The sequence below is a fragment of the Falco biarmicus genome, chromosome 11 (genome assembly GCF_023638135.1).
Source record: "Falco biarmicus isolate bFalBia1 chromosome 11, bFalBia1.pri, whole genome shotgun sequence".
Taxonomy (NCBI): domain Eukaryota; kingdom Metazoa; phylum Chordata; class Aves; order Falconiformes; family Falconidae; genus Falco; species Falco biarmicus.
The window spans coordinates 4,560,132-4,582,336 of NC_079298.1; the positions used below are offsets into that span (position 1 = coordinate 4,560,132).

At 47.9% G+C, this 22,205-nt stretch overlaps 1 protein-coding gene across 4 annotated transcripts in view; it reads right to left on the bottom strand.

The window, feature by feature from the left end:
* PDE4B (phosphodiesterase 4B) overlaps positions 1-22,205 on the bottom strand; it is a 216,464-nt gene that overhangs the window by 14,315 nt on the left and 179,944 nt on the right. For 3 of the 4 annotated variants that reach the window (XM_056355648.1, XM_056355649.1, XM_056355650.1), the window contains one exon: positions 12,844-12,956. In XM_056355648.1, the coding sequence (XP_056211623.1) occupies positions 12,844-12,956 (113 nt within the window). Of the gene's footprint in view, positions 1-10,413; positions 10,705-12,843; positions 12,957-22,205 lie in introns of those variants that run through there. The other variant, XM_056355652.1, reaches the window with a different exon arrangement.

Consider the following 22,205-nt stretch of genomic DNA (forward strand, 5'->3'; position numbering starts at 1 on the left):
GGTGGAAAGCTGATGTCACCTCCCTTTGAGCACGTGGCTGTCTGCGTAGATCAAAGATGGGGTGCCATCTGCTCGGATTCTGCCACCACCATCTCTGCTGCTTTCTCTTGCAGGAGCCTGCCTTGTCCTAGTGTGACTGTCACACAGAGAGGCCTCGTTTGCCAGGTTACTCAACCAGTTTAAATACTGCCTCATGGGATGCAGGTGGGAGCAAGATGTGAAAGATGGTATCTCGTGGGATACGGCCAGGAGCAGGATGTGAAAGATGCTGGCTGCCCAGGAGAGCATCCCACAGCGCTGGGTCATGGACACGGGCTTTGGCTCATGGGGTCTCCAGTAAACTTTGTGTCAACCAAGAGGGACAAAAGCCTTTTTGAAACTCCTAAGAGAAACCTTAGTGACGGAGAACGAGTGGCAGCGAGAATGAAAACCAAGTAAGAGAAAGCCTGTGGGAGGAGAGGAGGTCTCTGACCCTATCAATTCCTCACAGTGACGTATTTTCGCTGGTCACAAGCACCAGCCACCGACACATGAGCACTCCCACAGACTTACAGCAAAGCATGTGCTGAAACATTTCTCTGGATCGAGGCCTTTATCTTTACAAGGAAAACACCATAATCAGATGATCACACAAACAACTTTTAAGCAACGTTGAATCTGTCTGGTTTTCTGTACAATTGCCCCTTTCAGACTAATAATTCCAAGCAGTGGACAAACATCAGAAAAAATTGCCTTTACCTCACAATTGGCTGCCTTTTCACAGCGGCACCAAGCAATTAAATGGCCTCCACAAGGTCACCTAAGCCATCTGCAGTAGAGATGAGGGCAGATAGAAGACCTTGGGTTTCTCATATCTGATCTTTAACCAGGAATCTGTTCCCTTCACCTCCTCCAACAGCCTTAATCTTGCTCACTTTTCCCGACTTTTAATCAGCAACCTTTTATAAACGAAGACAGCAGTATTAGAGCACTGCTAAAAGGACTACCGGGGCCAGACCCAGCCGAGACACCACCCACAGCCCGAGACACCACCCACAGCGCTGTAAGAATACCCACGTGCTTTGCAAAGTTTATTGCAAATTACCATCTGAATGATGCTGGCACCTAAGCAGTATTTACTTAATAACACTATACCCTTTTAAAATGAACAGAGTTCAGCATGGACCAAGGCATGCTGATGGTGCACTCGGCAATCACAGTGTCTCTGCTGCTCGTGGGGGGCATTTGGGATTTTTCCTGAGCTTCCCTTGATGTCAGGATGCTCTGCAGTGACACAGCTTCCTCTGAACTGCTTTTGCCATTTGCCTGCGGCGCCTGCGGGGAGAAAGCGCGTTTGCTGCCTCTCTGCACAGATCAATGACTGATGTCATGTGCAAACCTCTGTAAGATCCCTTCATTAAATCGATTTGACAGCAAAGGGTAAAACAAACAGATTGCACGCTAGCAATGAGAAAATACCAACTGCTCTGCCATTAAGCAAACAGAAGTGGTGCTGCTTTAAAAAGCTCGTGCATGAGCACAGCATGGCCCTCAGCTCGGCAATTACAATAATGCGTATCAGGAACATGTGGACATGTGCTGTTATTTTCATAATTAATAATCATCTTGGTGCCTTTTACAAAGGAAATAAGCACCGATAACCTCACTGTACAGATGGGAACTGAGGCACACACAGAATATGCGCGTGCACACAGGAGGATGTACACGGGAGGGGATGCCCACCCCAGAAAGAAGCAAAATCAGGAAAAGGGCTTGAGGGTCCCTGCTCTCTACCCAGAACTCCGATCACAGGACCGTGCAGTTAACACATTCAGCTGATGAAAAGAGTGCAGATAACGTAAATAAGATGAAGCCCCAGCCAAAAATTTTAATAACCAAATACACATGGTGGTACAGCTGACCTTCCCAGCAAGTCGCAGAGGTCTAAAACCATCTGGAGCGCTGTGCGAGAAAAAGCCAGTGCATTGCATGGAGTTTTCCTGTTTTGCATGCTCTGAAGTAACTGCAGAAGTCATCTGAACCAAATTAAGTCTCCCAGAAACTGAATCATTCTTTGATTACCAGCAGTGACCCTTTTTCATGTATTCTCTGGTAGAGGGAATCACAGTTTCTTTCCAGCTTTCCAGTCGTGTGTGCGTGCGGCAATTTCCTTGATTACTGTTGGGAAAGTTCACTCATAGTTCCCCTCTTGGCTGCCCACACTGCACCCTTGCTGCTCATGTTCCCTCTGCACCGGCAGCTGCACTATTTGCTTTGCAAGGACATGACCATGGGAGCTCAGCAGGCGTGCAGCGGCATCAGCATCAGCACTGAGCGCGGCAGCTCCCTCCCTCCCTTGGCAGCCGGCCCTCCACCCCATCCTAACCAAAAGCTCTGTGTGCGAGGCCTGCCTGCCTTCATTTGTGTGAGAGACAGAAAATTTGGCCTGTCGTAGATTAGGCCAAACATCTGCCAGACTGAGGAGCCCCATCACGCTGGGAGCGCGCCGGCAGAGGGGCCACCCTGTGCCACACGGGGCGGCGTCCAGGGCAGCACCCAGCCACACGTGGGACATCTCCCCAGTGCTTCAGTGGGCAAAGTCCCACCTTTCCGGCTCTTCATGGAAGAAACAACTCTTCTTCCTTTCCTAGGAAGGTTAGGGAGAGCCACACCGCGGCACACACAGCTCTTGGCCTTTCCAGCCCCACACCAGCTCCAGCGATAGTCCTGCTGTTATTCCCATTCCTACTCCCCTTTAGAGCAGGCATCAGAGGTGTTCCTGGTGCTTTACAGGGAGACTAAAGACAGGAGGATGTATCTGCTGCTGATGTAAATCCTTTGAAGTCGATGTATACCAGCTGGGGTTCCCTGAGGCCAAGAGTCCTTATGCAAAGAGGCTGCTTAAAAAAGTTTTAGTCATTTGCAGGAGCTGAGGGCAATTTCAAGATAAAAGAGCTGCTGAGATGCTGTGGGGCTCCAGCCTGCCCGGAGTACCTAGGGAGAGTGGGGTCCCACCCCACACTTTGATGGAGGAATCTCGGTGCAGATCTCCAGTGTGTAAAAATGTTTATAAACTCCGTTCCCCGCGACCCACCCTTCTGACGCAAACATTACATCCCTCACTCTTCCACCACTCCTAGGCTCCTAGAAATCCTTAGAACAAAAGGATTTGTGGTACGATTGTTACTTTCGCCTTTGATTTCCACGCAAAGGCTGCTGGGCTGAATCCTTCTCAGCTTAATTGCCTGGGTAAATTACTGCAGGTCCAGAGGCGCAATTAAACTTTGGTGTAACTCCACTCGTTTCAACAGCTCTTCTCCTGGGAATAACTGGATGCCCAGCACTGGGAGCTGGGAAGAGCTGACACTCACCTGCCTGTGTGACGGAGCAGGAACGAGAGTCCAGCCGGAAATTATTTACACACAGGAGGGAAATTACTCATCCGTGTATACAGCAACCAGGTCAAACAGCAAATGTGTAATGCTTTTGTCTGGACCTCTGGTCGCTCTAAGAGAAGAGATGTCACACTCATGTGCTAATGCAGGTTTGTAAAAAAATCAGATTAGTCTCATTGCCTGTGTTTCAGAAGTTAGAATGAGTATTTCCAAATACCTAGCCCTCTCTTCCTGACACGGACAGCTCATTCCTGTATTGCACAGAGACACCTACCCCTCAGGCAGACAAAATTCCCGGAGCTGGGATTTTGCCTGAGCAGTGGCAGAGCCAGGCTCACCGTGTGCGCTCCTGGGTGCCCCGGGACAGGGGTCAGACCCAAACCTGGGCACCCCCTGCTCGCTCCTGAGGCAGGGCAGGGAAGCTGATCTCTGGCACACAAGTGCCTTGTAAGGTCATTTTTCATTGCTGTTTTTTCCTCAAAACCTGCTGGTTTTGGAGTGCTGGAGCATTTCTTTTGTTGCTTCTTAAAACATCTGCAAATGAGTTAAAATTCTTTAATTTATAGAAGCCGTAACTCATTCATTTGTCTGTGCTTTCCTGATGTTACACCACTTACAGAAAGGGCTATATCAAACAAATTTGCAGCTGTCCTTGTTACACCGTAATTTCTATCAACTTTCCTTTTGAAGCACTCACACCAAGGATGACGGGAAGGTGCATTTAAATGTTTAAAGAAAAAAAATGAGCCCACTTCGCAGTAATCATTACTAAAGGGAGGAAAGTTTTCAGACGCATTTCAATGCCTGAAGAAAAGTGGAATGGCTGCAGTCAACTATCAGTCATTAAAAAAATCAAATGCTTTTGCAACTCTTTCTAGTCCTTGTTTCCTAAAACAATATATTTTTTAATGTGCTAGAAACTATTTTTAATGAGATACAAAGTACTATTTGTTTTTGGGGTTTTTTTTGTTTTCCCTTCAGCTTATTTTTTAAACCAAAAAGTAAACACACGGTTATGAAATCTCCAATTTCACATCAAAGGAGAGTTGATTTATATGTATGTTCAAAGGAAGACTTTAAAGGAGTAACATCATGACCAACTTGTTGGCCTTATGTTATTAAAATAATTTTAAATTCCACAATGTAAATGTTGATAAATAAATAGCATGTTGCCATAAATCAGCATGTGGCTGCTCATGAAAGCAGTAACATATATCTGATGTAGACAGAACAATATTCAGGTTTTACCCATGAAGTTTAGCATTTCTGAAAGCAGCCAGCAGAACCTCCCTTGGGTGGGACGTATTTACGCAACACGGGGCTTAAGAAGTGATGAAGTGGAACCTGAAGCAGGAGTGTTAGCACCGGTAGGTTTCCAGCTCATTTCCAGAGACCTGAAATATGCAAATGGCATTAAAATGCCAGAAAGGAAAAACTCCCAATAGGATCCTGCCCGAGGAAAGCACTGTGAATTAGCACTGCCTAGAAACAATACTGAATCTCCTTAGTTAAAAGCAGGCTTGGGGCATGTTACTCACTTGCTGGGAACTGGTAAGGCAGAAGAAAAAACCCCTCCGCCCGATGCTGGCGAATTGGTAAGGTCATAGAGAAACCACCCCATTTACTTTCCTGAAAATGAATGTGTCATGTGTAAGGTGTGCCTGCCTGAGTTTTTGTTGGCACACGAAGAAAATGCCTGCCATACCCTGCAGGGCCAAATCCGCTTACCACCTCCTCCATCGGGCAGTCCGGAGGCACCCAGTGCTGATGGATTCACTTCGCGGTGTATCCAATAGCACTGTGTCTGGTACCCAGCAGCCCTCGGTTCAGCTTTACATTTGTTGTTTGGGTTGACATGAAATAGCAAGACTGAGGGAATGTAAGATTTCACGCTGCGTGGTGTGACAGAGCACATATTGTGTGGTCTCCTCAGGTGGAAAAACCACAGCAGGGGGTACGGCCCAGTCTGCAGCGTGATCTGAAGCTCCTTTGGCAGAAGCACAGGTTGATTTCTGCTCCATCCAAAATGCTCTTCCTACACTTAAGAACAGGTCTCTTGTAGCCAATTAATACACGCAACCACAACCGGAGCCTGCGTGTCAACTTACTCGATTTTGTAAGGATTTCCTCACCAGTAAGTACCAAACTGCACATGGCAAGAGCTCGCAACCACACGAAAGCTGAGCAGCGATCCCTCAGGAACTGTACTCTCTTCTTCATCACTGAAAGGTACATTTTGTAACATAAAACAAATTACACTGTAAGGAGGAAGGACCACACCGATGGCACATTGCAGGCAAGGGGTAACTCCTGAGACTAGTACCACCTTTTCCAGAGCAGCTGACACAGCGTGGTCAGTCTTCATACCACGTTTTCAGCCCAGCACTGGTTGTATTTTTCACTTGAACGAGAGGTGAGCAAAGAAAACCAGCAAAAAGGAAAAACATTTGTTCTGCAAAATCATTTTTATAGAGTTTTACCAGGTGGAAAAATGTTTGCCATGTTAAGTGCAAAAGGAAAATCAGGAAGAAGAGATGATGAGTACCAGCCTGAGCTGAAGGCTAGGAAGCAACAGCAAAATTAAAACCTACAGCAGCTTGTTTGTTGACATAAAGTTGATTAAAGAAAGACCTGATGCAGCTGACAACATCTGTGGCCTCAAGAGCAGATAGCGCTCCAGAAGGCTGCAGATCTCAAACCAAAATCTTCTGTCAGTCACACCCATGCAAACCACACTGCTGCCAAATGACTACGCAAGGAGAGCCCACAAACCCGCGAGCCTCCCCAGCCGCTCGTCCCTGCCAGGGCAGGCAGGCAGCAGGCAGAGGCAGCCCTGCTCCCGGGGAGCTCGGGGCTGCGCATAAGGAGATGCTGGCCATTCAGATGAAATATGCCTGGATTATACTCTCAATCTTCAGGAGAAAAAAAAAGAGAAAAAACCAAACATCTGAGAGGGAAGAGCATTTGTCATTTAACAAAGAGAGCAATGCAATTAAACATGGGATTTTGTTAATCGTGTGAAGCAGCAATTTAAATTTAATTTAAATTTGAGTCAGGCTCTGCAGTCATCATTTAAGCAAATCCAGCTGGGGTTTTACCTGAGTAGGAGAACAGGCTCTGGAAAATTCAAATAACTTTGTGCCCTGAGATGACTCTTCCACGATGCCCGTGATGAGGAAAAACTCCGGCAACTTTTAATTGACAGAAGTCTGTATGCTTCAGAAAACACAGGATAAAGAGCAAGTCCTAGGAAGAAGTCAGTGTAGCTCTACAAGACAGTATCCCCCCAGAAAACATGGCAGTTGGTCCTGCCAAAATGAAAATGAGGCTAACGCAAGCACCAAAACCATACGGAAGGCACTAATTAATGTAAATATATTTAAATGAAAAGTCCTTCTCACACAGAGATAGGCAAATTATTTGCAGAATAATTTTTATGTGGCGTTTGCCCAGCTGTGCTAAACCAGCAGCAAGGTGAGGCACTTCTTGTTTGTTTGCTTTAAACACAGGGCAAAGGCTTTAATCAGAGGAATCTCTCCCTCTAAGAGCTCTGACGGATGAGCCTTCAAACCAGTACATCTCCACAACATGTTCTGGCTTTGATAACGCAACATCTTTCAATTAAGTTTCACTTAGCGCAAGTATTTTGATCCCCAGCCGCCCCACCGAGAGCAGTTGCTCTGCAACTGGGTAAAAAACAAAGAGTTCGGAGTAAGGCTGTGCAAACTGCCCTGGTCCACAAAATCGGGTCAGGATTGGGACTGCTCCAAGGATTAAAGCCTACTCTGCAATCCTTCACAGCTCACCCTCATCTAAGTGATGCTTCTCCTCCGAGATTTCATGCTCATTCTCCGGTATCCTCACTTCACTTCCAGATAGGTCACTGCTCTGAACAGTTAGTCACTCTCTAGTCCTGCCCTCAAATCATGATTCATTTTGAACCTGCCTTTGAGCTATTATTTATTTAAGCCCCACCCTAATGTGTTATAACGTAAAAGTCTGAGAATGCAGAACTTTTAAAACACATCGCATCCCAGCACAAGCAGAAATCTTTAAAGGACATGTTAGAAGGTCCTGGGCACTGTCACGTCCCAGAGGATGGCAGCTCCACAGAAGGGCTCCCAGGAGGATGGATTTGAACCAACATTCAAACCAAAGTCTTCTTATCTGCTGTGGCTATCTAGACGTGCTGGTCCTGGGATCTCCCTCGTATGGGCTTTTCCCACCCGTTTACCACAACAGTCCCAGCAGGTGAGGATGCATCTGCCGCTCAGAGTCACTGTGCTCTAGGAGGCACCTCAAACAGTGGCACTGGCTCCCGATGCTGGACACTTCTCCCAGTGGTGCAGCTTTCCAGTACTTAAACATTTGAATCAGTTTGACTAAGACGTTCAGAAACTGGCAGCCCAGAGGGCTCACAAGACCAGAATATTATATTGTTAAATAACCCACATACGGCCCCACTATTCCACCCCACTCTTATGACATATCTGATATAGTCAGAATGATTTATTTTAGAGGCCAAAGAGCAAGGGAGGAGGAACAGGATGGATACAGAGATAGCTACCCCATAAGTCCATTTATGATAGTGATGAGAACTGATACACAGGAGTTGACTCGGACCCATCTCCGGAAGTCTTGAACATCCATGAGGAGCTCTGAGGGGTTTTACAGCCTGGGGCAGAGCCACTGCCCAGAGCCGGCTCCTCCTCACTCAGCAGGCTTCACTGGAACCTTGCGCTCTCCACTCCCAAGTGGCTCTGTTAAAAAACCTGGCTCCTGCATCACCCATAGCTTTGCCTTAAGAAAAAGACTGCCCTGTCCTCTAGCACAAGGACATCCTCAACACAAACGAAAAGCCATCAGATAAAACCAAGATGGAGTGAATATTCCCAACCTCAGATATAAACAGCTCCTACCGCAGTTCTCACCGAGCACAACGATCGCCTAGCATCCTGCTCTGCAGACAGCAGCTGTACGTCTAAGAAACAGTTAACCGCTGCTGAACACGCCGACGTCAAACCTGACACGGGCAACGTGTTAGGGCTCTGCAGGGACTGAAGCAGAGCGATGCCAAGGGCTGCTCTGACCAGCCTGCCACACTCCAGAGAGCTGGGTAGCAGATCCCGGTTTCCATAACGTAAGTCCCTGGGCGAGGGGAATACCGGCGTGCGGCTGGGGAACCGCGTGCGGAGCTCAGTGATTCATCCCGGCTTGTAAAAACAGGAGACGTGGAAGTCTCTTTGTTTGCTGGCTGCTGCACAAGCGAACAAGCCCCTCTTTGTGCGGCACTCGGCTATTTTAAAGCGTATTAAACAAAGGAAGTTACAGCGAAAGCAAGCAAAAGACTAAACAGGTCGGCACCACTTAAGGGAAACATCACGTCCAAAGGGGATGAGACGGAGGGCTGGTGGGCTGGCAGAAGACAGGCGAGCGGGCGCGGAGGCTGTGCAGCCCAGCACATACGCTGCTGGCACTTGGCCCTGTGCCGTGCTCAACCTCTACCACTGACCCCAGGAGTTTACATTAGTGTCCAGATGTTTATTTAGCCACTGCCTCCTGAAAGCTAGGTGCGGCCTTGCTCCTCTTTTCTGACTGAAATGCCCTTTGAAATACAAGCAAAATGAAATCAGTTATGTTTATCTTAGTGGCTTCTGGCTCACAAGCAACCAAGATAGGAGTGCGAAGCCCTGACGTGCTGCTGCCCTGAGCCACTGGCTGGAAACGGCCTTGGGTGGCAAGATTTGAGTTGCATCATTCAGCACTTGGGAGTAACGGAGATGGCTTTAAGAGCTGACATGAGAAACTAAAGATTTACTCTGCAGTGTCTGCAGCTGCATGAGCAGTGCTGGCGGGGACGGGTCCCCCAGGGAACAGTCCGGAGAGAGCAGCGGGTTTCAAAAGTGTCAAGAGCACAAGGCAGGCACCCTGATGACACCACCTCTGTCAAAATCAGAATATCCTCACAGAGCACAAACGACATCACCTGTCCATTTACTTACTTGACAGACTGCAAAAAGCTCTAAATAAGACTGGTCTGCTTTAAGGAGATGGAAAGGTACTGCTTGGGCCCATTCAGATATATCTGTTTTAGGCACAGTCTGGGCTGCATACTGCACAGCCAGGAATCAAACGTCTTCTCCATCCCTAAATGCTTGGAGCTGGCAAGACCAGCATTTCAGCTGGGAAAAATACTTGCTCCTTTTTAAGATTCAGGAGATGCACCGAGTGTGTCCTTCTCAAGATCCCAAATGCTAGGCTAGGTAGTAGAGCCGAGGGGGTCCTGCACTTCCATCCGCAGGACAAGCCAGGCTGCGGACAGCTGCCTAATGCCAAATGCAACATTACAGGGTGGCCACCAAGAGAGAATATACCCCCTCTTTATCAGCAGGCCCATGACTCACAAATCCTTCTGAGACACAGCAGCTGCCTGAGCTGGAAGTTGGACAGGGTGATAAATGCAAGCAAAAAAAAAGAATATATATGTTACAATAATGTAAATATATGTGGTCTGCTTCTTCAGGCAACACTGAGTGCCTACAGAGCTTTTTGCAGGTAATTTCGTTTCACTGCACAGCTGCAGTGCCATACTCTCCTCACAGCAAAAGGTTAGTATTAATGTTAGGAAAATAAATCCCCTTCGTATTGGTTGCATTCCCTGCAACCAGGTAGTTTTCCAGATAACTTTCTAAATTAGAGAGAAAAAAACTAAGGGCACTGTGCACGGTCAGTTGTTCTGCAGCAAAAGCTTGGAGCTGGAGCAGCAAGGGATTTGGGCTGGCCTGCAGATCAGGCACTGCTCTGGTAATGCAGCAGGACTCACAGATACCGACAACACACAGGGGAAACAGTTTCCCCTTTGCCAGTTTTACGTCCAATCCCTGCTCCTGGGACCGTAGTGTCCCACCGTGCAAGCAGCAGTGCTTCCCTGGCTCACACTGATGTCAGTGCAATCAGACTCGTTAGCTCACAGTAAGATTAGCTGCTCATTTCCTCACTTCTCCTGTAATTAACTCACATCTTAAAAACGTATACGCACATGTTTTAACTGATGTTTTCCGAAAACCATCAGCTTAAAGCCAGGATGCTGTCCTGCATGGTGTTTCCCCCCAGCAATTCCTTTTTGTTGCAGGACTTCTGAGAATCACCCTGCGAACACGTATGCCGAGATCCTCCCTCTCTCTCTGCTGTTGTTGCAACTCTGGGTTTTCTAAACTACGTCTGTCAGGAAGGAGACAGGAAATTCGAGTCACACTTGCAACAGCTGTGCCATGCCTACTATCAGTCTCAAATGACGTAGTTTGGCTTGGGTGGCGCGGGGCCAGGAACTCGGCGAGAGCGGAGGTCAGGAAGATAGGTCACTGTTTATACTGCTCTTGCACTTGGGAGCATGCTGAGTCTATTTGCTTTCTTCCTATCTATACTGTTTCTCTTTCCGTTTTTCTTTAATAATGTGGAGCCCAAGCATCCTGTTTTCAAAACATCTGACTGTTTTTCTATTTACCGGTGACAAATTTAAATGCCGTTGACCAAAGCTGGCAGTTGAGTGGGATACTTGGTGAAGGGAAAAACCTTACCAATTAAGGACCGTCGCAGCCTCCTCCTAAAGATGCACGTCTCTAAACCAAGGGCTTCTTGCTCTGCAAGATCACTCTGCAGACTGTACGTCTGCCACCAAAACCCAAAAGCCACAAACCCCCAAATTAATTTATGTCAATATTTAGTGCTGATGAGGCAAGGAAAGTGAGGTGTGAGGCCATTTAATGTTCTTCTTTCGCAGATGAAAATGATACTGGAAGTTGACCAAAAAACGCAGACATTTCAGAAAATGGTTATGAAAGAACAAAGTTTCAGGAACCTTTTGCTCAGCCCAGCTGCAAGCCATCTGCACACAGAGAGATCACAACTTTTAATTACTACAACAAGCAATTTAGTTAAAGTCTTTTACCTTCACGAGTCTGGTTTGGCAGTCAGAAAAAGAAAAAAAAGAATCTCAAAGTTAAGGGTATCAGTGTCCACATTGGAGGTGCAGCCCTCTGCAGCCTAAACCTTTCTCAGCTTTCACCCTGGGTTCCCTCAATACAAACAAACAAACAAAAAATATTCTTTCTTGAAAGCTTGGTCTATAAAACTTTTATTGCTTCCTTTGGCCCCGCGCGTTGTGGTAATCGCTAACAGAGGAGGAAGCCGAAATAATAGGATTTCTCTGCTCAACGTTTTTCATAAAATCAGTTTATGATTCAGCATTTCTGATTTCATTAATTTCCACTTAGGAAAGAACCCAACAACAACATGGGGTTTGTGCCTTACAACTGGGAACCGGGTTTCACCGTGGCAGCGGGTCAGAGCCAGGGATGCAGCAGACACAGCCCGAATCCCAACGACGGAGCAAGCTCAGTCTGGGACTGCAGAGCTGCTCCATCAGACAAGGCACGGTTGTAAACACTGCATTAAAGCCTGGGTGAGAGAAAGCTGAGCTGGAAAAGCCAAGGGATGGGGAGCAGCCAGGCTGTCCCGGAGGTGCGAAGGCTGCGCTGGCAGCCAAGCGGTGCCGCGGGGCAGGGAGCGCCGCCACCCCGCACAGCGCCCGGCAGCCAGGCTCCTGCCCGGGGGGATGCTGCAGCCACAGCCTGGCGTTCGGCTGGGCAGGACGGAGCTGGGGAGCCCGGCTCCAGCACGGGGAGGGGGCAGGCAGGAACAGCAGCTTCTGAAAGTCGCACACAAGGGTTCAGACCTCGCATTTCGCCTTTCCTCTCTGCTGCTTCTCGGTGCGCTCCTGGGTCTCTGCTCTCCCTCGCGCTCCTCTTAGCACAATGTACTTTTCTGGCTTTATATTACTTACTTATACTTACTCTCTCTAAATTAGAGAGAAAATACCTGACTCCTCGCAGTAGAACTCAAAACTCCCCTTTCATTACAAATTTAAAAAACCCACCCAAACCCCAAAGGAGCCAAGGTCCCGGGAGGCGGGCGAGCAGCTCCCCCGGGAGCCGATTCCCTGTGCGGGATCTCTGCCGGGAGCCGATTCCCTGTGCGGGATCCCTGCCCTCGCTCCCTGCCCGCGCGGGCGAGCGGTGCGGAGCCAGCCCACCGCTGGGGACACACGGGGCGCCCACCGACGGGCACAACAGCGACCAACAACGCACCGCAACGCTTAGAGCTTACCGCTATCACGGACAGGCAGCAATGAAGATAATTGACTTCTGAAGTGATAATTTGTTAAATGCGGGCGTTTGCCCGCTGTGCCTGGAAACATCGGTGCCGAAGGGACGGGCGCCGGGCGCCTCGGACCGAGCGGAGCGGGGCCGGCGTGTGCGCGGCGGGCGCTGCTGGGACCCGCGGGGCACCCGCACCCCCGGCCCAGCGCCGAACTGCGCGTTCCCTCCTGCACAGCCGGGATGCAGGCGGCCGTGCCCCGCACCGCGCCCCGCACCGCCCGCCGCCCGGCTCCGCACCGTGCCCGGCTCACCTTGTTGGATGCCATCTCGCTGACGGAGCGGTAGGTCTGGATGGTCTCCAGCTGATCCAGGCACCAGTCGAGCTCCTCCAGCGTCTCCATGGCCAGCTTCTGGTAGGGCTCCTCTGCGAAGAGGCAGACGGACATGTAGTCGGGCTGGCGCGGCGGCAGCCTCTCCATGCCGGGGCCGCCCGAGCCGCCGCCAGCGCCGCCGGAGGTGCCGCACCGCTCCCTCATCATGCGGCCGCCGCTGCGCTCCCCTCGCCGCCGGCGAGCAAATCCCCGCCCGCCGCTGGCAGCCGGCACAGCCCCGGCCCCGGCCGCCCGCCCCGGCCCGCCCCGGCCCGGCCCCGCAGCCCGCCCCTGCCCCCGCGGCACGGGGCACCGGGCGCCCCCGAGCAGGGCCGGGCTGCGGGACCGCCGGCTACCCGCCGGCCCCCGGCCCCTGCGCCCCCCCGGCCCTGCCCCCCAGCCCTGCCTGCCCCTGCACCACCAGCCCACTCCCCATCCCCGCCAGCTCTGCCTGCTCCTGCTCCATGGGCCCACTCCCCATCCCCACCTGCCCCTGTGCCCCACCAGCCCTGCCTGCTCCTGCATCCCCCGCCCACTCTCCATCCCCCCCAGCCCTGTCTGCTCCTGCTCCCCCGGCCCACTTCCCCATCCCCACCAGCCCTGCCTGCCTCTGTGCCCCGACCCCGCTCTGCTGCCCCACCAGCCCTGCTCCCCAGCCCTGCCTGCTCCTGCGCCCCTCCAGCCCTGCTCCTTCACCCCTGCCTGATCCCGCTCCCCTCCCCAGCTCCCACCTGGTCCAGCTCCCTGCCAATCCCTACTCCCTGCCAGCCCCTAGCTCTGCTGGCGTGTTCCCTGTGGCCTTGACCACATCACCAGCGCTGCGTCCCACTGGTCCCACTCCCCAGTGCCATGTGCCTGTGCTCCCCAGCAGGCCCTGCACCCCAGCCTTGCCAGCCCTGCTCCCCAAGCCTGCTGGCCCCTGCTCCCACCAAGCTCTGCTCCTTGACCCTGTCAGCAGGACAATGCGCTCCTGAGCGGCTCTCAGTGTAAAAGTTAAGGTTTACATAAGCGGATACAGTGAATCATAAAATCTCTCCATGAATGTAACTGCTTCTCATAATACCAGTGACATATGCTTACCCCGTAAATCTGTCAAAGTTAATGGATTCAGCATTTCTAATGGCACTGGCTGAGCAGGTAACAGTGACATCAGAGGGCAGGATTGCTATGATATACACTCAGCGAAGCATCTGCTGTATAGCACGCATGCTGTACACACGTATGCCCCATATGTGTGTATACCACTGCCCTCCCTGTCAAACCCTCACCAGGACTGCATGGGGTGTGCTCCCCGCAGGGCTGCCACCCTCTTCGGCCCCCCGTGTCCTTGGGGGACCAAACTGCACCTCGTGCTGGTACCTGCCTTCATAGGGATAGATCCTCATCATCATTCACCATCGCCATAAAGCAACGAACATCATTAATAAGTATTGTGCACAGGCTGTATGTTCAATGTTGGAAGTTACATGGCAGAAAGTAGATGCTGCCAAAGAGTATTTCAGCAATAAACTTGCAGGGAGTGCTTGGAACTGGCACATTGTAAAGATTCAGTAAATCTGAATCTTTGTGGCATTGAAAATGTTTTTTCTGTGCTCACAGAGCTCCAAACATGGCAAGTAATCTCATTCTTGCATACTTCTACGATACATATATCAAAAAGCAGGTGGAAATAGCCAAAACACACAGAACTTGAGCGTATTTTCCTTTCTAACATGCATATTCTCTATCAACTACTTTATCATGTGAATTAGTTGACCTGGAAGGGCTCAAATTCCTTGTAATAGAAAATGTTTGCGTTGATAAAACTAACACAGGCTAAATCATGACTTTAGGAATTGGAAAAATACCATCTCCTCAGACAAACTAAGGAGGAGCTGACCATACGTGTAAATAACGAACTGCACTGTGCTGTTGTAGTGTGTTCTCCGAGACTTCTCCACTAAGCAGAACCATGGCACGTGTGCATTCCTGCAGCAGCAGCAGCAGCAGGAATAGGTTCATAGAGGACAGACTCTGGCACTAGACCCTAATTTAGCCCTTTTGGGGATTTCCAGCCTTGCCCAGGGTCGAGGTTGCAGGACCTGCTACCCCAATAGTTTCACTTCAGATCTTCACCTCCGAAAGAACCATCACGGCAATGCAAGACCAAGAACAGAAATCTGCACTTGATATTGAAGGATTTATTTTCCCCAGAGCTGATGAAAGGTTCAGGCTATTCCCTTTATATTCCCTTACTTTGAAATCAGAGTTTTGTGTAATAAAAGAAAAAAACCCCACCACCAAAACCCAAGGAAAGGTACTAGATATTACGGAGAACAATGTGAATTAGGAAACTTCAAGTATAAGGTATGGAACAAGGGGGTTTGGCTACTGCTAGTTCTAAATAATTGAAAATTTTATTTTACCTTTTCAGAAGATGAGATAAATATACAGTGAATATTTTATAGATTCTAAATGTTTTTCAGAATTTTTAGCAGACTATATCTGGACAGTCGTGCAAAATGACCGTTCCTTGCCACCAGCGTTTTGCAGCATGTGAGCTGCTTTTCTGCTTCATCTCCCTGAGGCTCCCCTGGGAACAGTGGGAATCCCTTTGGTCTGAAGCCTGGTTTACTCATGTAAAAGTACGAGCATTGTCACTTACCTAGGCCTTTTCAACAAAAACATTTAGAGGACAATAGATTAACGATTTAAATGCAGATGTTTTGAAAACTGCTACTTAAAACATCTCAAGTCATTTCAATGGCAAAGCTGCAGTGAAATGATAGTAAACTGTTCTTGCTAAGTATAATTTTAAGGGGAAAAAATGGGTGAGTACTGCTACTGTTCAAAAGCTTTTTAATGCCCAATTTAAAATAAGTGTATTTCCATATAAAAGTACTGTTTCTAGCTTTTTCTGACACTAAGCCAGCCTGCACATTTCCACTGCCCTCCTGCGCACAGCTCTGTCTGGGTCTTCAGACCCAGGGAAAGATGCATCACCTTCATCCTTGGGTAGCTTCTCTGAAATTCTGCAGTGTCTTTTGGTTTTGACTAATCCAAATATTTTTTCACTCACTAAGTAAACGAGCCCTGTGAAATGAGGCTCTGGTGGTGTGCCTCCCTCCAGGTGTATGCATGCTTCTCAGCTTCTCCACCCTCCCTGCCCTCCTCGACTCCTCAGTCAGTCATTTCTGAACCTGCGGCAGTTTTAGCTCGGTTTGCTCGACCAGTAAGTACGTCAAAAATACCACATCCCTACGAGTTTCAAGAAATTAGACAGTCAAGCAGAAGAAAAGACATTATCCTCCTTGACAGAAGGAAGACAGCGTGAGCTCAACCTTTCTTAGAAACGGGGTAACTGTCTCCTAAGCCGCTTTGTAAGTGACCCAGTCTCAGACCAATCAGACTGGAAACCCCAATTCCTACCAAACCAGCCCTCTCTGGGCACATCCAAGTCCTCTGACTCCCTGCTCATTAACTTGTTGTGACTGTTTACAAATAAATTGTGAAAGCACCGGCTACGATTACACAGATAAGGCTAAATTTGCACCAGGTGTTTTTGAAAAACAGCATGTAAAATTAAAGTGCTTACTCCCAAGTCCCTAGTGAAATGTAAGATACACAGCTATCCAAAAATAAGTCTGATAGAACACCAGTTAGAAGTTGCTCTTCTATGAATGCAATAGCTTTCTGTGGGAATGATCTTAAAAGGGAATAACATGGATTCTCTAACTTTCTTAATAGTTAATATTCATGGATATATACCACATTAATCACATTTGAATATTTTAAAACTAGCGGTACCTAGTGATACTGGTAAGGGAACTAAACAACAGAACCAACGCAGCCCCTGTGAGTGAGAGCAGCTCCTCCTCTGCTGATGCACCATGCCACCTGCCACTCTGCTCAGCGCTCCTGCAGCATCAGTCCCTGCAGACAGCACAGCCAGAGCTGCGTTCGATACAGCATGATACACGAGAGTACGATACACTCTCAACAGCTCGTGATGCTTCAGTGCCAGCTCTGCCTGCAGGAGCAGCATTTGCTTCTGCCGAGGTGGCCATGCAGGGCACAAGAGGGAACTGGAAGTGATAGCAGGGAACTGAGGAACCCTCCAAAAGCAGGGGGAAAGAAAAAGAAGTGACAGAAGAGAAAGATGAAGCGCCATTGGGATTCTCCCAGACTGGTATCTAGCGTTACTACAGGGATTCACATAAACAATAAACAAAAGTTCAGATGCTACATGACGTGTTCTTTCCCTGAATCCAATGTGAGCGTCCCACTGACATCAGGAGCACAACACCCTCTGTCAGAAACACCGTTAAACCATCTCCACTCGTGGACTTTGATAACCTTCCTGGTACAGCTGGTGCACATGGTCACTTACGGAAACAGTCCTGCAATTTCTGGATATGAACTCCTGGAATACTATATATGTGTCTTCAACTGTATCATGTTTCAGTTTATATTTGGGTGTTGCATAACTAAGCCCTTACCCATAAAATTATAACCAGCATTTCCGTCATTTTTTCTAGCGCCCTACGTGAAATCATTTCTGAGACAGAATACAGAACTAATTAAAGACAGGAGTTTGTTTCAGTTTTCAAGTATTCATGGTGTTTCTGCATGACTTTTGATCCTGGTGGCAATTTAGCAGGAACCGAGGTGACATTTTGTCACAAGACCCGATTTGCTGCCAGACCATCAGAGGACAGACTGGCTGAGCCCTCAGAAGCAGCACACCATTTAATATTTTTCCGTTGGCACTTAGGATGTTCTAATGTACTGAAATACAATTCATTTATGTGCCAGTATTTTGCAACAACTGCATTTTTGGTACTTTTTCCATCTGTTTCTTCTTCATCTCTGTAAGACGATGGAATGGAACATACGGTATCTCTCACTAGAGAAGTGCCTTAGCAGCCCATTTTTAGAAGCTTTTTCCCATTTGCTGACTTGGCCATGCTATTGGTTTCTCACAGTGAATATGGACTTGAGGCTTCTTTTTCTTCTTGAGTACGTGAAAAGTGAAAGGATTTGGACATCATCCTCTTTCTGGGAGTGGTTCAGCTGAAGAGCAAATACACACTTCACCAGAAGGCCTATGAAGTGTCACAGATGAGACGGGGGCTTAATATGATGAACTCTTGGCCCATACTCCCCCACCAACCCCATGTCTGTGCCGTGCTTCCCTGCAGCAGAGAGCCACAGCCCCTTGCCACTGCACAACCACGCGTGCAAGCCCCTGCGCTCGCCCGCTGGCTGGGGTATCGTCGAGCATGAGGCCAGCGTTATCTGCAGCTGCAGCCGTGCGTTCTGGTCCCTCTCTTAACCCACAAACTTGCTGTCCCCATCCTGTTAGCCAAATGCGCCGAGCCTCAGGAGGCAGCACGGCACGGTGGTGGGGCAGAGACCGCAGCCCCAGGGGCTGCGGGAGGCAGTGGTGTCTTTGCCCTCAACTGCCACGGCAGAAGAACCAAGATAGGAAATACTTTGAAACCAGCTCCAAACGCCAAAACTCAAAGTGAGCTTTTCTCTCCTCACAATTCCCTCTTGCCACCCCAGTCCCCTTTAAATAAATACATTAAGACATAGTGTGTCTTGCTTCTGGCAGAGAGCATAAAGGCTAAAAAGTTTTAAGTGGCCAAAATACCAGATCGCAAACAGGTGAGTTAAAAAAGCTGGAGAGGACTTGCAGTTCTCCTCTTTGCTCAGCAGAATATTACAGGTGCCAAATAACTACATTCTCCATGATATAGCAGGCTAATATTGCTAATGGGTTTCTATCTTGTGAACAGGTTGTCCAATTTGGCAGGCCAGAAATGTTGCATACAAATATTTGCAGACATCTTTACAAACTCTGCTCTCCTCAACTCTTAAAGATCAAATTATGGACTGACTGTATGGGTAAAAGAGAAACTCTTATGATGATGGTTAAAAAGCAAGGCATTGCTGCTTACAGCAGTCTTCCCAAGTTTTAACGCAGTATATCCTATCCCACGTACGCCGCCAGTAGTTCACAGTACCAGTAAGACATCTTCTGGGTTATTTACTTTTAATTGCATCCTGGCTGCAATAAATTGCAGCTCTTTATAATTGTAAACTTCTTCAAAATTTGAAGCCATCCTTCCTACAAGCACTCTGCAATCAGTTCCAGCCTGCCTTTGTAGCAGCAATTCATCTGAGACTCCGGGGACAGCCACCAAGGTCACCAAAGTGCCCATATTCCAGTGATTCCAGTTGATTTAATAAAAAATATTATCACTCTATCTTAACCTTACCTCAACAACAATTCAGACTCGGGATCAAATCTGCTCACTTCAAAGCAAAATTAGTAAGAACGGTTGCTCTATTTTGCCTTGGAACGGCTTTAATACTGGATCTGTTCCCAAATCTAGTATGTACGTGGCAGTAGGCAGGCGCTGAAACGTTCCCTGAATGTTTAACAAACTGATAAAATACAACAAAACCTGAAGCAGGCAAACACTCATAAGAAACAAAAGATAAAAATTTAAGTAATACAGAATAAAATGCTTCCCTAGTTTCACTAGTGACGGGGAAACAAACGGTCAATAATGAGTCCATTTGGTGAACTGAACTCCACTGCAGCTCTTAGGTGAGCTGGGGCTTTTGAAGTCCCCATGTCCTTGTATGGGAACATGTAAATGTTTATCCTGGTGCATGAAACCGCTTGCAGGCACTGAAAACTCTGCTTTAGGAAACGTCTGAAAGCATGCTCCCAGGCGCCTAACCTGAAAATAACATTAAGGGTGCAATTTTAAAATGTGCTTAATTCTCAGTGTGAATCCATACAACGCAACCCCTGTCCCAGAGGCTTTCAGCACATTTGAATATTTTGCTTATTTACAGATATTTAAAATAATCTACACAGTAAAAAAAAAAAAAAAAAGGCACATTCAGATACAGACCTTTCTTAAAAATTGTAAAAATACACATTATGAGTCTTTATCGCTGAGAATTCGTCAGAGGACATTAAGACAAACCATTTTTAATTATATAGCATACTATATTTATTATAGATTATCTTAATTGTCATTATTATAGATGACCAAAAAGATTAAGCAGAGAAGGGAGATCCTCTACTTAATCACATGAATGACAGATTATTGTTTTGCGAGCAGTACAGATGTCATTAATGTTTAGTGAAGGCTTCATTTACATTTCTCAGTCCTTGACTACTAATGACTAAGAGCTTCTATGAAAGCAAGCTGGCAAAAGCCCTCTTTGTGGGATCCTCACATATGATGTGATCCACCAGCTGAACTCACCTGTGCTTCAGCTGAGACCCATTTGACTGTAAGTCCTGATGCAGGTTAGAGGACAGAAAAATAAAAGAGGAGAAGGAAAAGAAAGGAAAAGGAAAGGAAAAGGAAAAGGAAATGGAAAAGAAGGAGAAAAAAGGAAGGGTGGCCTGCGTGATTTAACAAGGTACTCTATGTGGTCATGGCTTAGATAAAAGTCATGCAGATCCAGATCACCGAAGGTGTTCCCTCCCATTCCCTCCAACGAAAGAATACGGCTACTTAAACTTAAAAAAGCAAGATTCATTATATGCCCTGCAATAATTACTAGCCAGTGTCTAGCATCACTCTAAAACCCGGGAGCACAGAGCATGTTCAGTAAAACAGGTTTATCAACAAATGGCATGCCAAAACTTGATCGAACAGGGACTCGGGCAGGCTGTCAGCCATTTACCCTTTGCCTTCCCTAATATATCTGTGGTTGCTTACAGATTGTGCGGACATGTTTACATATTTATCCTTGACAATGCCGAGTGAATAACTGACACCAAATAATTTATTTGTTTAATGTATCCTGTTAGTGCATTCATGACTACCCATGAGCAGAGAGCTATTTCCTTGAATTAAACTATTGTTCTAACAGATCCAACAAACGTATTTGAGAAAATTGTTCTGTAGATGGGTTTGAAAATTCACAGGGAACAAAATGAAAGGCAGAGAGCACAAATGCAGTGATTAATTTTAAATCTTCAGTGAAAATCTCCATGTCTGACAGCACCATCTTACAAACTGCAAGCACTGAAAAAAGCCCTGTATCCTGTAATTAGGGGTTTCTTTTATAGATGCTCTGTATGTTTTCCAATATTCAGGGAGTCTATGGACCAGATTGTCAAACTTTTTTTCCAAGCACAAAAGCTAGATGTGTACCGAAAAGGGGGTATTATTCAAAAGCACGATGTATCCAGCAGAACTACCCAACGCCGCACGTGCCAGCAACACTGCCAGCACACAAACATGTTCCTGCTTGTAGGTTTATGGACACTTGCGCACTCCCGGTCCGCTGGACCGCGGGGCTGGAATTAATCTAAAATCATGGGAACGACAGAGTCTTTAGATACACTTCCCCTCCTCCCCAACATTTCATTGTATGCAATGAAACTAATTATATCTTTTGCAAAGATAAGTGCAGATGTGCTAAGAAAGGCACAAAGCCCCAGCACCTGTGGAACAGGTGGAGCCAGTACGCTCTTGAGCAACTCCCCAAACAAATGGATGATCCTGCCCTTCTCCCCCCTCCCGATCATATTTTTGGGACTCCAGTTCAACCAGTAACTCTAGCTGTCCCCTCTCACATTTCTCACACCTGCAGCTATACTGCAACCTCCCTCTGGTGGCAAGGGTGGTGGGGGTCAGAGCGAAGGGCTCTGGCTTTGCTCCCCAGCATGGGGCAGCTGCGCTGGGCACCGGGAGAGCCGTGGAGCGGGGCCAGCAGGTGCCAGGGCTCGGCAGGAGATGGGCAGGCTGCAGGCGGCGCGGGCACGGGCACTGCATGCAAATGAACGGAGAGCTGTCTCGAAGCAATGCTTTTAGCGAAAAGCTGTTTTAGAAACGTGGACTTTTCTGTTAGCCAGCGCTAATACACGCGAGGAGGTGAGAGAGGCCAGGGTAGCGAAACCCCTGCAAAGAGAGACAATGGGATTAACTGGCAAAGGCACCGCTAGAGGTGGCACTGGAGGAGATCCAGCTGTGGGGAACGCAGACAAAATCTTAACACAGGCTCAAAAGCAGCAGAAACAATGGAGTCTGTATTCAGAGATGATAGAGGAAGATAGAGACAAAAAAAATGAAGTGAAAGCTTTCTACTGCTAGTTGCGAAAAATGCCAGGAAATGAGAGATGCTGCTGCCAGGAATAACGTTTGTGATACTGAAATTGTTGATGAAAGTGTTTGACATGCACTACGACCTCAGGCAAAATAAGGCCAAGATTTTGGGGGGCATGTTTTTTTTCTCCCAAAAAAAAGAACAAGGAGCAGAAGAAATGAACTCCTCCGTTACAC